This window comes from Rhinatrema bivittatum, chromosome 14 (assembly GCF_901001135.1).
Source record: "Rhinatrema bivittatum chromosome 14, aRhiBiv1.1, whole genome shotgun sequence".
Taxonomy (NCBI): domain Eukaryota; kingdom Metazoa; phylum Chordata; class Amphibia; order Gymnophiona; family Rhinatrematidae; genus Rhinatrema; species Rhinatrema bivittatum.
The window spans coordinates 7,849,661-7,863,665 of record NC_042628.1 but is presented as its reverse complement, the minus strand read 5'-3'; the positions used below and the strand labels follow the sequence as shown (position 1 = coordinate 7,863,665).

The window sequence follows — 14,005 nt, the reverse complement described above, 5'->3', positions numbered from 1 at the left end:
ATGATATCTTTATGGGGGAGACCTGTATGGCATGGCTGGTGCTACCAAAAGCTTGCTGGCAGACTGGATGGACCATTTGGTCCTTTTCTGCCGTCATGTCTATGTTTCTGTGTAATAAGGATGCAGAAACTTCTGGAGAGCAGAAGATTCTTTGTGAACCTTTGTGCAAAATTAGTCTCTGACACTGCCTTCTGCAAGTCCATATCCTAACACCTCTCCGCCTCTGTGTGAATCCTTGCACAATATAGGCAAGGTACAGTTGAGATGAATACAAAGGTAGATTGGATTTGCCCAATGAGTGAGATTTCTCATACCAACTGATGTAAAGTGCATGCTTAGCACCTCAGGTTCCAAACGAATCCATAAACTTGTAGTTTTCCCAGTAGTTGGTTGCCTGCATTAATCATGGAACTCTACACAAGCAGAAGATCAGATTTTACCACACAACAGAGAGAATTTGATTTAGTAGAGCCATGATTAATGCAGGCAACCAACTACTGGGAAAACTACAAGTTTATGGATTCGTTTGGAACCTGAGGTGCTAAGCATGCACTTTACATCAGTTGGTATGAGATAAATCTCACTCATTGGGCAAATCCAATCTACCTTTGTATTCATCTCAACTGTACCTTTCCTACAGAGGTCATATAGAGAAGGCCAAAGCAAGCTAGCCACATGAAAGTGATAAGCAAAACAGTCCGTGCTGTAATTGCCTGCAGCATGGAATTGGCTACATGAAGGAAGCTTGATGCAGCACTGTTGACATGTTATGTCAATGAGTGCCTTAAATCTATACTCATCAGTAGCCAATGGGTTCTTTCTGATCTTTTTATTTGCTGGGAGAAAGTACAGTAGAATGCATGGGGCAATGTACGGACCCAAAACGGACATCTCTTGTATAAGAAAACTCTAGCATCGAGGTGACTAAAAAACGTGATCACTTGAATAATTTTCCAAACAGATAAGGTGTAGGCACAGCCTTTTAGATTTATAAAACAATCCTGTAGCCTGTGTATGTGAACCACCAGCAGCTGAGCATCCTCCTCCTGATGCAGCCTAGCCGTCTCAAGCACAGTGTTGCCTCATTTCTCAGTAGTTGGTTGGACAAGGAATGCAGTGAACTAGAAGTAAGGGTTTCCCCCAGTGGCTTTGCTTTTTGTGATGTGGCAGTGAGCCACAAGCTATAAAATACCTTCTAAAATACTACAAGCCTGACAATTTAATACAGTTGTGCAGGATATGATGACCAACCCATTACATATTCAAAGAGATGGCAAGGCGATGCAAGGAAAGAAGATGACCCGATTAAATTGGGTGAAATAAAATGTAGATCTGTGATCAGGAATAACAGGGTGAGGCCTATGTTTCACATGTTGAAGTTAAGCATGTTACAACATTATAGGAGAGGTAATCCTTTACTTAGCTAGCAGTGGTAATACAGGTTTGGGCACTCTTAAATCACACACAGTCTATAACTTAAGATGTCTGATCCATATCCTATATCACATTAGCCATCCAATTTCATTGGACTTTCAGGAAAACAAATAGGATTGACTGAAGAAAATGCAGTTTTTAAATGTTTGCTTATGGTATATTTTTATACATAAGCAGAATAGATTTGTCGTCAAATGAAGCCATTTAGTTACTCTTAGAATACAGCATTATTATTCTGTTCGCATCTTGTTTAACTTATCTCATTGAGAGTAATTATTTTCCCATTTGTTTGATGGATTGTGTGCTTCATCCTTAACTGCAGGAGGTAGAATTACAGATCTTTAATTTTTCATTATCAGAACCGAAAAAACAGAATCCTTTCTGTTGTAGTTGTCTTTCTTTTCTTCAGTTGAAGGGGTGGCCATTTTGGTCATTATTTATTGGTATTGAGAGATGAGTGCCTGGAAGAACATTGAATGCATTATCAGTTTGTATTTATGTAGCAGCCTTAACCCAAATATGATTTCCATGCCTTACCTACCGAAAGCCCATATAGAGATGTTATGCAATGTGTCTGGGCTAGAAAGCGTGACTACCAGATTTGGCTCTTGATTAAGTCATTTTTCCAAAGGAGTGAGCGAAATAGCATCTATGGATGTTTATTCTGAATGCTTTCAAAAAAGGTGTACACTAATATAGGCCGTGGTGAAAGAGGAATGTGCGTCAGAACAATTTCAATATAATTGCGGCCTACAAAGTAGTTTAAGAACATAAGAAGTTGCCATACTGGATCAGACCCGGGGATCTATCAAGCCCAGAATCTTGTTTCCAGCAGTGGTTAATCCAGATCACAAGAACCTGGCAGGATCCCAAACAGGATCGTATGTTCTGCAAGATACAACATCTGAAGAGGCTGCAATGTATGTTTCATGGTGTGTGGGTGTGATTTAGGTACATCCCATGACGAGCTGTGCGTCAATGGAAAATTAGTATTTTCTGATTATAAAAGTGTTCTCTGTACTAGCCCTGCTTGAACATGGGGATGCTGTGGAGGGAGGAGTCATGGTCACTGCTTGATCGAGTTCTGGAAGGAGGCCTGGTGGGTGGCCTCTGGCCTGAGATCGTCACTGCAGTGACTTCACTAGCAGAGAGGATATAATACCCCCTGGTAGTCGCAAGTGAAGGCTCATGGGGCTGGCATCCGGCATCCGGTTGAACTGGAAGTGCAAAGGAGCAGATGAAAACTGCTGAGCTGAGAATAAAGGAACCACTGAACAGTGCAAGCCTCTTTTACTATTGCTTGTACTTGTAAGCAAACTACACCCAACTTTTAAATTATTGCATCATTGAAGTGTGGATAGCCCTGTCGGATTAAAGCTTAACGCACTAGGATCTCATTTGATTCATTTTTATACCAATGGAAGAACCCTTTATGTAAGGTGCTTGGCAGCTAAGATTCAATGCAAACAAATGCAGAGAGTCATTTGGGATGCAGAACTCCAGGGGAGCAGTACATGATAGGGGCTTAGAGGTAATGATGTACTAATCGAGAGAGAGATCAGGGTGGTCATATCTGACTTCCAAGGTGATAAGGCAGCATAGAAAAAGGCATAACCCGGGAGAGTATACGCAGTGTTTCCCAACTTTTTCAAGCTCAAGGTACACCTACATTAACAATAAGGTATGGCAGAGCAGGCAGTGTAGGCATAGAGAGGACTCCTAGGGCCCAGAGCTAGGGAAGCACTGAAAGCCCTATCATTCTCTCTTCCAAATTTTAAAACAGAGAGAGGGGCAGAGATGCACATTAACCCATCACAATAGATACCTTCTCCCGCACTCCTATATAGAGGAAGACTATGGCGTGAGCAGCTGGCTCAGTTACCTGCCCACTTATGGCTGCCAGGTTTCCTCCACTGTGCTTCTCCCACCACTTATCCACTTTTCCCGTCTCATTCAGGCTGGAGGTAAGACACCGGCTGGAAGGACTCGGAGGTGGAGGACGACAAGGAGATGTTGTAGGCAATGTGCGCTACAAAAAGCAAGACCCAGCTAGCCGTGCTCTGTAGGTTGCCCAGGGCTTCTGCTGTAGCTAGGAAGGAGAGGCGTGCACGATTGCTCGCGTGCTCAGAAAGGAGCTCCTCCATTTTTAGGAGCCGCCAGAGACCAGTACTGGTCTGGATCTGAGTATCAGGCAGCGTTCTCTTCTGATCAGTCTGAAGGTGCACTGGTTGGGAACACGGATATACAGTTTGATAGACATTTAGATATCAAAAATCAATATTTGTCAGTGGAAATGAAATTTCTAAAACAAAAGGTTTGGGGTGGGGAGGGTAAGAGTCAGAGTAACATTAGGAAATACTCTTTAAGAAAAGGTGGTGATATGGTAAAAAACAGTACGAATTCAAGAAAGCATGGACAAAGCACAGAGGATCCCTACTTGCAGAGAAGTGAATGGAAAAAGAGAAATGAAAGGTTAACAGTACTTTGTGCGTGCAAAAAGAAGCAAATGTACATGGGCCTTATGCTCCTTATCTACCATCACGTTCTGTATTTCTGTGTAAACAGGAACCTCTCTGCTTTAAAGGAATATATTTACATACAGTAGATAAACTGTAGAAAAATGAGATCTGATTTCACCAAGCACCTAGTGGCAGCTTCAATGTACATATGGGATGGGAGGCTAGATGGGCCATATGGTCTTTTTCTGCTGTCATGTTTCTTTGTTTATGTTAAAGTATTTTTGTGTCTGTATATCACATTACTCTAACATATTTTGGGCAAACAGGGAAAGCCGTTCTGTGTGCCAGACTGCCATGGGCACAGAAAGCAGTCCTTGCCCATGGCACTGTTTTTGTCCAGTAACTGCCCTGCATGCATTAATGTAGGGGGTTTGCCGCTTTTGGCCTGCACCTTTTCCAGTTTGGTGACTTTGCTTCTAAGTGTGATCGCTACTGTTTGTGCTTGTGTACCAAGTAGGGCAGAGTATTTTCAGTTCAGCGCTTTATCATGTGGGTGGGTCACGCCGGAGTTAGGCTCAGTTTCAATCCAGAGTGAGCCATGTTGCTAGACTGCAGAAATGGATTTAAGTGCGGTTACTTTACTGGCTCATTCAGACTAACAGCAGGATGCCCTTCTCATCTGTAGAAATTATTCTCACCTGGAAATTGGAATCCTCAAGAAAGGTATCTCGTTCATTGACGGCTTGATGCTAAACAATGAATGAGATATCATGAGTTTTAAGATATGATGATCCCTGAGGCAGGCGAACGAGTTCCCGAAACACGGGCCTATGTTGGGTTCTGTTGAGAGGTGATGTGTCTTGTTCAGAGCTAAATATAAATTACACAGCATTTGAGTATTTTGGGAAAATTATGCTTCAGAACCTTTTAGAAAAATTATAAGTTAAGTACAATTAAGATTGAGATGGGGTGTATAGTGTTTATGTGCAGTTTTGAACCAGCAAATGAAAGAAATTGATGGTGCTATGTCTTTAAGGCTGATTGCAGCCCATTGCGTGGTAAGAAACTGTTTATTGCGTTTTCTAGCACCGATTATTTGATGCTGTTTGTTAGCATTATAATGTAGGAGATATGAAAGTTTGATTTTAAGGGTTGGTTGTGCTAAGATTACGAGAAGAAGTGTCTGCTGTGTGCTTATAAAGCCTCAAGAAAGGTGCCATGAGTAAAAGCTCCAAGTGTTGGTGCAAGGCTGAGATGCAGAGACTTTCCTTGTTGAGCCAAAGGATTATTGGGCTCCCAGCACAAGAAGTTCAAGCAGGAGCTGTTCCTCCTTTATCCCACAAACACGGGAAAACTCCTCTTCCTTCCCCCCCCCCCCTCCCCCCGCTTCGGATTCACTTCAGGTCAGGAGTTGAGTATGGCACAAAGGCCTGAGATAGCGAGAAAAGTGCCAAAGTGTCATGGCAGACTTCTTTTTGAGGCCTTCCCCCCTCACAGTCAAAGAGGGCAGCACTGTTGGCACAAAGCTTCACTGGAGTGGGGGGTCCTCCATCATCAGTCCATTGCGTGGAAGATTCCTAAGGCACAGAGCAATCTGTTTTTCCCAGACCCCTTGTGTTGTCAGCTCTGAGCTCAAGAGAGGGTTCAGTATAATCTGTGTGGAAATCGAGTGCACCGTCGGAGCAGAGCACTTCAGCATAGTAGCTCCCACTATGGTACAGACAGGGTTCTCTGTAGAGAGCAGATGAGTTAGCCATACTCAATACCTGCCTGCCTCACTAAAGCTTAAGCTTGTGGAAGAGACCGAGGGGCTCACAAGGCAGCTTGCTTGCGGGAACTCCTGCTCAAGCTCATTAGTCTTTCTTGGGCTCTGAGAGCTGGGACCTTGTCGGTGCGGTTGGTTGACATCATCCACGCGTATAGATGATTTTTAACAGCTCTACGTGTGCCAAAGCCAGGGGAGATACGTGCACAGGCGGGGCTGGTGCGCGCCGTGCAGATTTTAAAAGGCACTCATGTACGTGTGTACCTCCCGCTGCGCGCACAGGTCAAAGGTTCAGAAAAAGGGGCATGGGTGGGCTGTGGGCTTGTCAGGGAAAGGCCAGGAGATGTGCGTGTAAATATGTACACGCACAGACGTGCGCTGGGGTCCCCTGCCACGTAACATTGCTACTGCTATGGCTGGCGTGTAAGTACAAAAACAAAAAAAAAATCTAGGCTGGTCAGCAGGGTTTTAAGGATCGGGGTTATCAGGGAAAGGGAGGATGATAAATTGGAAGTGCTATCCCTGAACTGGGAAACAGTCTGGCATTGGCGTGCTAGATGAGGCATTTGCGTGCACGTGCGTGCAGCCTGTTGTATACCCTGCGCACATATACGCGCAGGACACAAGCCAGCAAACGCGCGCGCCTGCACAGCGGCTTTCAAAGTTACCGTTCCTATGGCTATTTCGTTCTCCTGTCTATAGAGAGAGCCTTGTTTACAGGTAAGCAAACTTGCTTTGTCTTGTGTTGTACTTCTATGACTCCCAGGGTACCTTCACTCCATGTAGATAAGCTAATAGATAACCCAGTTGTGAAAACAATCGCAGCAATCTAGTGTTTTGGGTTTTAAAGATTGGAAGGATGTCTTAAAATATTTGCAACTAAGTTAATGCTAAAATATTTGTCTGAGAGAGAATAGCAGCTTGAGTAATGCAATTTTTTTTTTTTTTTTTATATTTGCGTGCCTGAATGGTTTATTGTGAAAATGTCCTTTTGTCGCGTAAATAATAGAGATTAAGCCAATTTTGGATCATTAGAAGAGATTAATTTGATACATCTTGAGGAAATGGACCTGGTCCATTTTAAGAAACTTAAGGAAAATGCATCGGAGAAACTTTTTATATGCTTGTGGGTCAGCCATACCATCGCCATGTGGCAGTGATGTAATATACTCCAATTTTAAATCTGCCGTAGGAATAATACTGTCTTACCTCAGTGAGTACATTCATGGTTTTACAGTAATATTTGCATAGTTAGGTTTTGTATTTGGATTAGGTTTATTTTAATATATGGCACCAGGCCTGGATTTTGCCAGTAGGCACACTAGGCCTGTGTCTGAGGGAGCAGGCTTGCTGAAGATTTATTCCCTTCCAGCTGTGCTGAATCTCACTCAGCAGAGAACAGCCCTCTGCTTGCTGATCCAGTCTCCACTCTCCCAGGCAGCACTCAGGAAACAGAAGGGGAGGGGTGAGCAGACCAAGCAGAGAGAGGAAGGGAGGGGCATGCCCGGAGCAGAGAGAGGAAGGGAGGGGCATGCCCGGAGCAGAGAGAGAGAGGAAGGGAGGGGCATGCCCGGAGCAGAGAGAGAGAGGAAGGGAGGGGCATGCCCGGAGGAGAGAGAGAGAGGAAGGGAGGGGCATGCCCGGAGGAGAGAGAGGAAGGGAGGGGCATGCCCGGAGCAGAGAGAGAGAGGAAGGGAGGGGGCATGCCCGGAGCAGAGAGAGAGAGGAAGGGAGGGGCATGCCCGGAGCAGAGAGAGGAAGGGAGGGGCATGCCCGGAGCAGAGAGAGAGAGGAAGGGAGGGGCATGCCCGGAGCAGAGAGAGAGAGGAAGGGAGGGGCATGCCCGGAGCAGAGAGAGAGAGGAAGGGAGGGGCATGCCCGGAGCAGAGAGAGAGAGGAAGGGAGGGGCATGCCCGGAGCAGAGAGAGAGAGGGAGGGAGGGGCATGCCCGGAGCAGAGAGAGGAAGGGAGGGGCATGCCCGGAGCAGAGAGAGAGAGGAAGGGAGGGGCATGCCCGGAGCAGAGAGAGAGAGAGGAAGGGAGGGGCATGCCCGGAGCAGAGAGAGAGAGAGGAAGGGAGGGGCATGCCCGGAGCAGAGAGAGAGGAAGGGAGGGGCATGCCCGGAGCAGAGAGAGAGGAAGGGGAGGGGCATGCCCGGAGCAGAGAGAGAGAGGAAGGGAGGGGCATGCCCGGAGCAGAGAGAGAGAGGAAGGGAGGGGCATGCCCGGAGCAGAGAGGAGGAGGGCATGCCGGAGAGAGAGAGAGGAAGGGAGGGGCATGCCCGGAGCAGAGAGAGAGAGGAAGGGAGGGGCATGCCCGGAGCAGACCAAGCAGAGAATGGTTGTTCTTCCTAATGCAGATCCTCTCATTCAGGGACCGGAAGGGTGGGTGTGAGCCTGGAGCAGAGAGCGCCAGTGGGGGGGATTGTTTTGTGGTGGTGAAGATAGAGCTGGGGGATGAGACGGGATCCGTTGGACGGCATATATGTGTAAGAGAGGTTTGGCTGCTCCTGTGTGTAAATGCCAGATTGGTACATCCTGCTGCCGCCACTGCCTCCTCTCCCCTCCCCCACACTTCCCACCATAATTCAGATTCTTTTATTTGATCTCAGATTTTATCCACCTCTTTTCCTTCTCTCCAAATCTTGGAATTCGCCCTGCCCCAACCACTTCTATTCTCTCCTGCCCTCCCCTCTCAATCCCAGAACCTCCCTCCACTTTGCCCATCTTAGATACCTGATCTCCCCCCCCCCCCCCCCCCCCATACCTTGATCTCTTGCAAACCCCAATGCTCTCCTCCCCTCCCGGTCTTCACCCTCCCCTCCCATCCCCAGTTCTCACCTTCTTCACCCTTCCTTTCTTCCTCCCCCCCCCCCCCCCCCAGCTCTTCTGCTCCTCCTCTCCCCATCTCTGAGATCATTTCCTTGTTACATGTAACTTTATTCATTTCCTTGTTACATGTAACTTTATTTATTTCCTTGTTACATGTAACTGCTTTTCTGCACTATTGTTCAAATTGTAAAGTTTATTATAATTGCACCCCTGTTTCTTGTGAACCAGCATGATGGGACTACCGTCTTGAATGTTGGTGTATAAAAAAACTTAAATAAATAAATTTCCCTAAACTGATAGGTGATATCTTTTCCTCATGCAGTAGAAAGAACATAAATTACATAGAAACAAGCCAGATTGGAAAATTACTTTATTTTTAGAATTTAAAACAAGATGGAAATATTTGTCAATGTGTTTTGGATTTTTGCCACAAAATCTATCTCTGAGCTGCTGCAGGAAACTGGGGGGGTTAGTGCCTTAGACATTACACTCTCTGTTGTCCTTCCTTACTGGGGTGTGGGCGACAGCACTAGGAGTGGCAAAACCCTAAACCTGTCGCTGTCTTTCTAGAAGACCTGGGCCTTTGATCTTGCATGTTCATTCTTGACCGATGATGTAAACTTGACTATATCACCACGCGACATCGAAGAGGTTGGCCCAAATGATGGTGGTGATGCCAATGTTTTAGATATAATTTATAACTAAATGCTGTAAGTAATGTAGAATATAGAGATGCAAGCAGTTCAGAGAAGAGCCACCAAAACCAGTACAGGGCCTGAAACACAAACCGTATTCCAGAGAGAATTAAAGGAAATCAAAATGTGCTCATGGGGGAACAGAGAAAAACGAGGGGTATGATTTGAAGCCTTAATATTTAGCAGGCTTCCATAAACTGAGAGGAGGCAAGGACCGGGAGAGCATGATGTTGGACATTGGAAGAGGTGGTGGATGCCTGAAATAAATGAATGCACCTTTAGAGGTGCTAGTGACCAAAACTGGGACAGAATTTCAGCCTACGTGGGAGAGAGAGGGAGCAGTAGAGAGATGAAGCAGTGGTGAGGGAGGCTGAGAGTGGGAGTAGCTTTAGAACTCTCTGTGCTAACTCTCATGGAACATTAGAGAAGCCACTGCAGAGCAGCAGTACAACTGCATTGGGTTTCCAAGAGAGGAGGAGGCACTAGGGTCAACCAACATGATACCGCAGGGAAACCAGACCAAATGACCTCCTATCTGCCAAGGTTACCATGTCAAACAGTGTTGTACAGATTAAAGCACCGTTCTTAAGTTTGTAACTTGTACTCTACGGTAAAATTACTTTACTGGCCTTTTCTTCTTTCCAGCTTGTTGCAAGCTTCCTAGTTCCCGCCCCCTGTTGATTGTAACTTTGACTTATTCCTGCTTTGGTTATCTTTCGTTTACGTGAATTTGTTACTCTAGTTTTTTCCCTCTGTTAAACTGTAAACCGATCCGATATGGTAATCTACTATGAAGGTCGGTATATAAAATTGTTAAATAAATAAAATATTTACAGCATCTATATGGGTTTTTTGGGTTTTTTAAATATTTAAGCAATTCATAATTTTAAAATTGACACTATTAGATGTGATATAACTGAATAAATGGACTAACTAGTAGTTTGGACAGGACAGCCACGTGCCAGTTTGCATAAATACAAGTTGTCATTTTTTCACAGTGAATTTCCATATTTGTGTTTCAGGCAAAATCGTGTATCTGTCATATGTGTGGTGCCCATCTGAATAGACTCCACTCTTGTCTCTACTGTGTCTTCTTTGGCTGTTTTACAAAGAAACACATTCACGAGCACGCGAAGACAAAACGACACAACCTAGGTAAGCCACCTTCTTGGAATTCCTAGTCAGCTCTGTATGAAAAGCTCGAACACTGACAAATTTACCTGATGCTAAACAAAGCACAGCCGTGCTACCCTCACATTTCTAAGGCACGGGGACACATTACCCTGCAAATTATCAAATTTAAAAACATTGGTATTGGAAGAGCTTATAATTTAGAAAAACAAAAAATGTTTGGTTCATTAATTTATCTAAAAAGCATGTGTGTGTGTGTATGTATTGATGCTTCATCATTTGTTAAACTTTTTGTCCTGTATTCTGGTAGTTAGGACCTGGCTCCATGTCGTAAGCAACAGGTTTATCCAGTTCCGCCTTTACCCCAGTGCATGCCTGGATTTGTAGTGCTGAATTTTCTTAGGGGAAACCAAAGGAAAAATCAGAAGAAGTCCCTGCATGTGGTAGGGTAAAATCAAGCTTGGAATCACCTATTCCTTAAGACATGGAGCCAGCTGGCAACCCCACTGGAAGTTCCTCTGGTTTTTTTTTTTCTCCCAGCTAAATCTGAGATTTTGTAACCATGTGCCACGTTTCACCCCTATCCGGAGATGTAGGCCCTCCTACACTTCCTGGAGGCATGCAGCAGTGTTCCTTCTAGAGCCCAGTATCACGGGTCCTAAATAATCACCCAGGTGGAGTGTTAACAGTGATGACAACTCCCCCTTCCCAGGGGCTGTCAACACTGTATCCACAGCATCCCACAGACCTGGGGTGCAGAATTGAACCAGGGACCTTCTGCATGGCAGCGCTTGCTGCTGAGCTGGCCTAACAGTCTTAATGTTTGCTCATACTGTACGTGCACAATTCTAATAGATGTAATTTAAGATATAAAAACAGCTACCACAATTCCAGTTAGAGTTGCCAACTGTCCGGACTTTTTCCAGACCCTTCAGATTTTGGCTTTTCTGTCCGGAAGCCAGAAGCAGCACCGTAGAAACTTTCATCTTCAGAGTCCTGCTCTGAATGCAGCCTGCAACTTGTGCAGTCCCCATGTCTAAATCCTTCCCTGGTTTGAACAACTCAACCAATGATTTTTTGCCAGCACCTGCTGTGTGCCGATAGGTTGATTGTAGCAGTGTACACGCTGCACGTGCACGCCAGCCTCCCAGATCATGTGTGCCTTTAATATGTGTGGAAGATCCCTCTAGCTGTGCTCTGCTGCTGGTACACTGCAGTTTGCCTGTAAACCCTCCCAGCCTCCACCTATGCAGCCTTGAGCCTTGCCTTCCCCAATGGAGGAGTTGGAGACAGAGCCTGACCAGTCTGCACAGCGGGACCGGGGTCCAGGTGCTTGGACGCAGTCGGCTGCACCAAGGCTGACACCTCTCCCAATGCCTGTGTCCTCCTGTGAGTTCCTGAAAGCAGCAGGGGAGACTCCTCTGCTGTCTGCCTGCAACCGTGCACTTGATCAAAGCACACCTCCTGTCTCACTTGCTTGCTCCTGCTGTGTTGACCTGCTGCTTGCATTAAAAAGGTAAAATACTACTATTTACTAAACAGAACTGCACCCTCACTTCTCCCTCTGTGGTGAGCCTCCAGGAGCCCGAGGGTCAGATTCAAACAAAAGATTCTGGCAGCCGCGTTGTGCTTGAAACTGTGGTTTCACCTAGGGAGCTCCTGCATGGTTCAAACCATAGTCAGGCTAGCAGAATCATTTGCTTTAGCCTGCCAGAGCCTCAGATTTGGAGAGCTGCAGGCAGGCCTGAGAGTGGAAGCATACACGGTATCTGCATTAGCATAAGATGGGAGTTGAGAGCATTGCTGGGATCGTTGGTCCGTTCAGAGCCCTGAGTGCAGAGGGATTGTTCCAGCTTGGGTCGAGGGGGAAATAAAATACAGCAAAGGAGCGATGCAAGCTGCCACAGGAACACCAAGAGTTGCCAGGCCCTGGAGGCGAGTGGCCAAGCAGTGCTGGCTGTTGAGTGCCCATTACACAGATAGGAATGGTAGGCAGGGTGCTTGCCTCACAGTGAGGGTGTTGGGGGCTCTGCAGGGAAGGTGTATTGTTGATGGTCCCTGCTCTCCCAGTTCCATACAGCCTTCATTTACTCCCCCCCCCCCCCCCCCCCCCACCCCCCCATGCTCCAGAATGAGTGCGCGTAGAAAATCTGAGAGGCAGGTGGTAGCTAGCCAGGAAATGTGAGGAGAGGATCTAGGATTTGGGGCGGAGAACAACCTGGTATGAGGCTGTACCATGGAGGAGCCATCCCAGCCATGGCCAGGGCACGCAGCCTCACGAGCAGAGAAGAAACGCTCAGCAACTTTCCTGCTCCAACAGATGTGCCAGGGCTCAGGTCTTTTCCACTTTTGAAACTCCTGTACTGAAGAGTAGTGGGGAGTTTCCAAAGTGAAACAGTTAAATTTTAGTGTATGCTCAGTAACATAGCGAATGACGGCAGATAAAGACCAAATGGCCCATCCAGTCTGCCCAACAATCTTTTTAAAATTTTCTTTTTTTTTCTTCTTCTTCCGGTGGTACCATTTTGTGTTCGGTGATGACGGATTAAACCATGAACAACAACACTGCTCAGCATATGTAGTAGAAATCCTCAGGCGGACGTATCGCCACGGTGGACTGGAAGCCGTTTGTGTGAAGATTTCCACTGCACGTGCTGATCGGTTTGCTGAAAAACATCTTTGTGCCCTGATGCCAAAACAGTCTGTGTTGGTGTCCTGTGTAGAAGCAACCAAAGGATCATGCTCCTAAGATGAGAAATGGAAAAGTGACTAAGTATGGTATAGACTTTCTGACACGTATGTATAGTTTAAGTTTGGGGAACTAATAAGGTTGATATTATCGCCACATAGCCAGAACAGATCCCTGGGGCTCTCCACCTTTCACCTTTCTCTATTGGGAAAATTTACCATTTAGCCCTCCTCTCTGTTTTCTATCTTTTAACCATTTGGCAGTCCCCTAGTAGGACACTGGCCCCTATCCCATGACATTTTAATTTCCTAAGAAGTCTCTCATGAGGGACTTTGTCAAATGCTCTCTGGAAATCCAGATGCACTGTATCAACCGGCTCACCTGTATCCACAGGTTTGTTTACACCTTCTTCAAAAACAAATGTAGCAGATTGGTGAGGCAAGACTTGCCTTGGCTACAGCCATGTTGGCTCTGCCTATCTATATGTTCAGCAGGTCTAAGGTTAGCTGGATAAGACCTATCCAGCTATCTACCAGCAAAGCCAGGAGAGGTGCTCAGCGCAGTTACTTGGGCTGAAAGGTAAAGCGGCTCCAGCGGGAGAGATGGACATGGGGACCTGCGCTAGGGTGGGGAGAGAGACCATGAGGCCGCTGTGATAGTAGGAGGGCAGGCTATGGGGGTGGTATAAAGGATTACAGGGGAGGGAAGAGAGACTATAGCGGAGGAGAAGATGGAAGTCTGGGAGAGAACTGGTCAGAAAAAGTTGGAAAAATGGGAGGAAGAGACTTCAGGGAGGAAAAAAAGAAGGGAGAATGGTTACAACGGCAGAGGCGGAAGCAAGAGACTGCGGAGAAGAAAGGTAGGTAGCTAAGAGGTAATGTAGAGAGACCACAGGAAAAAATGATGGCGAGAAGAGGAGTAAAAGTAGAGAAGATATGAAGAGCACAAGAATACTGAGGGAGAGGTGGAGAGAAGAAGATTCCAGAGGTAGCAGATGAAA

At 46.2% G+C, this 14,005-nt stretch overlaps 1 protein-coding gene across 5 annotated transcripts in view; it reads left to right on the top strand.

Annotated features, from left to right (window-relative positions):
• Positions 1-14,005, top strand: part of USP22 (ubiquitin specific peptidase 22) — a 136,709-nt gene that overhangs the window by 33,335 nt on the left and 89,369 nt on the right. For all 5 annotated transcript variants that reach the window (XM_029576575.1, XM_029576574.1, XM_029576577.1 and 2 more), the window contains one exon: positions 10,208-10,340. In XM_029576575.1, coding sequence (XP_029432435.1) covers positions 10,208-10,340 — 133 coding nt within the window. The remainder of the gene's footprint in view (positions 1-10,207; positions 10,341-14,005) is intronic.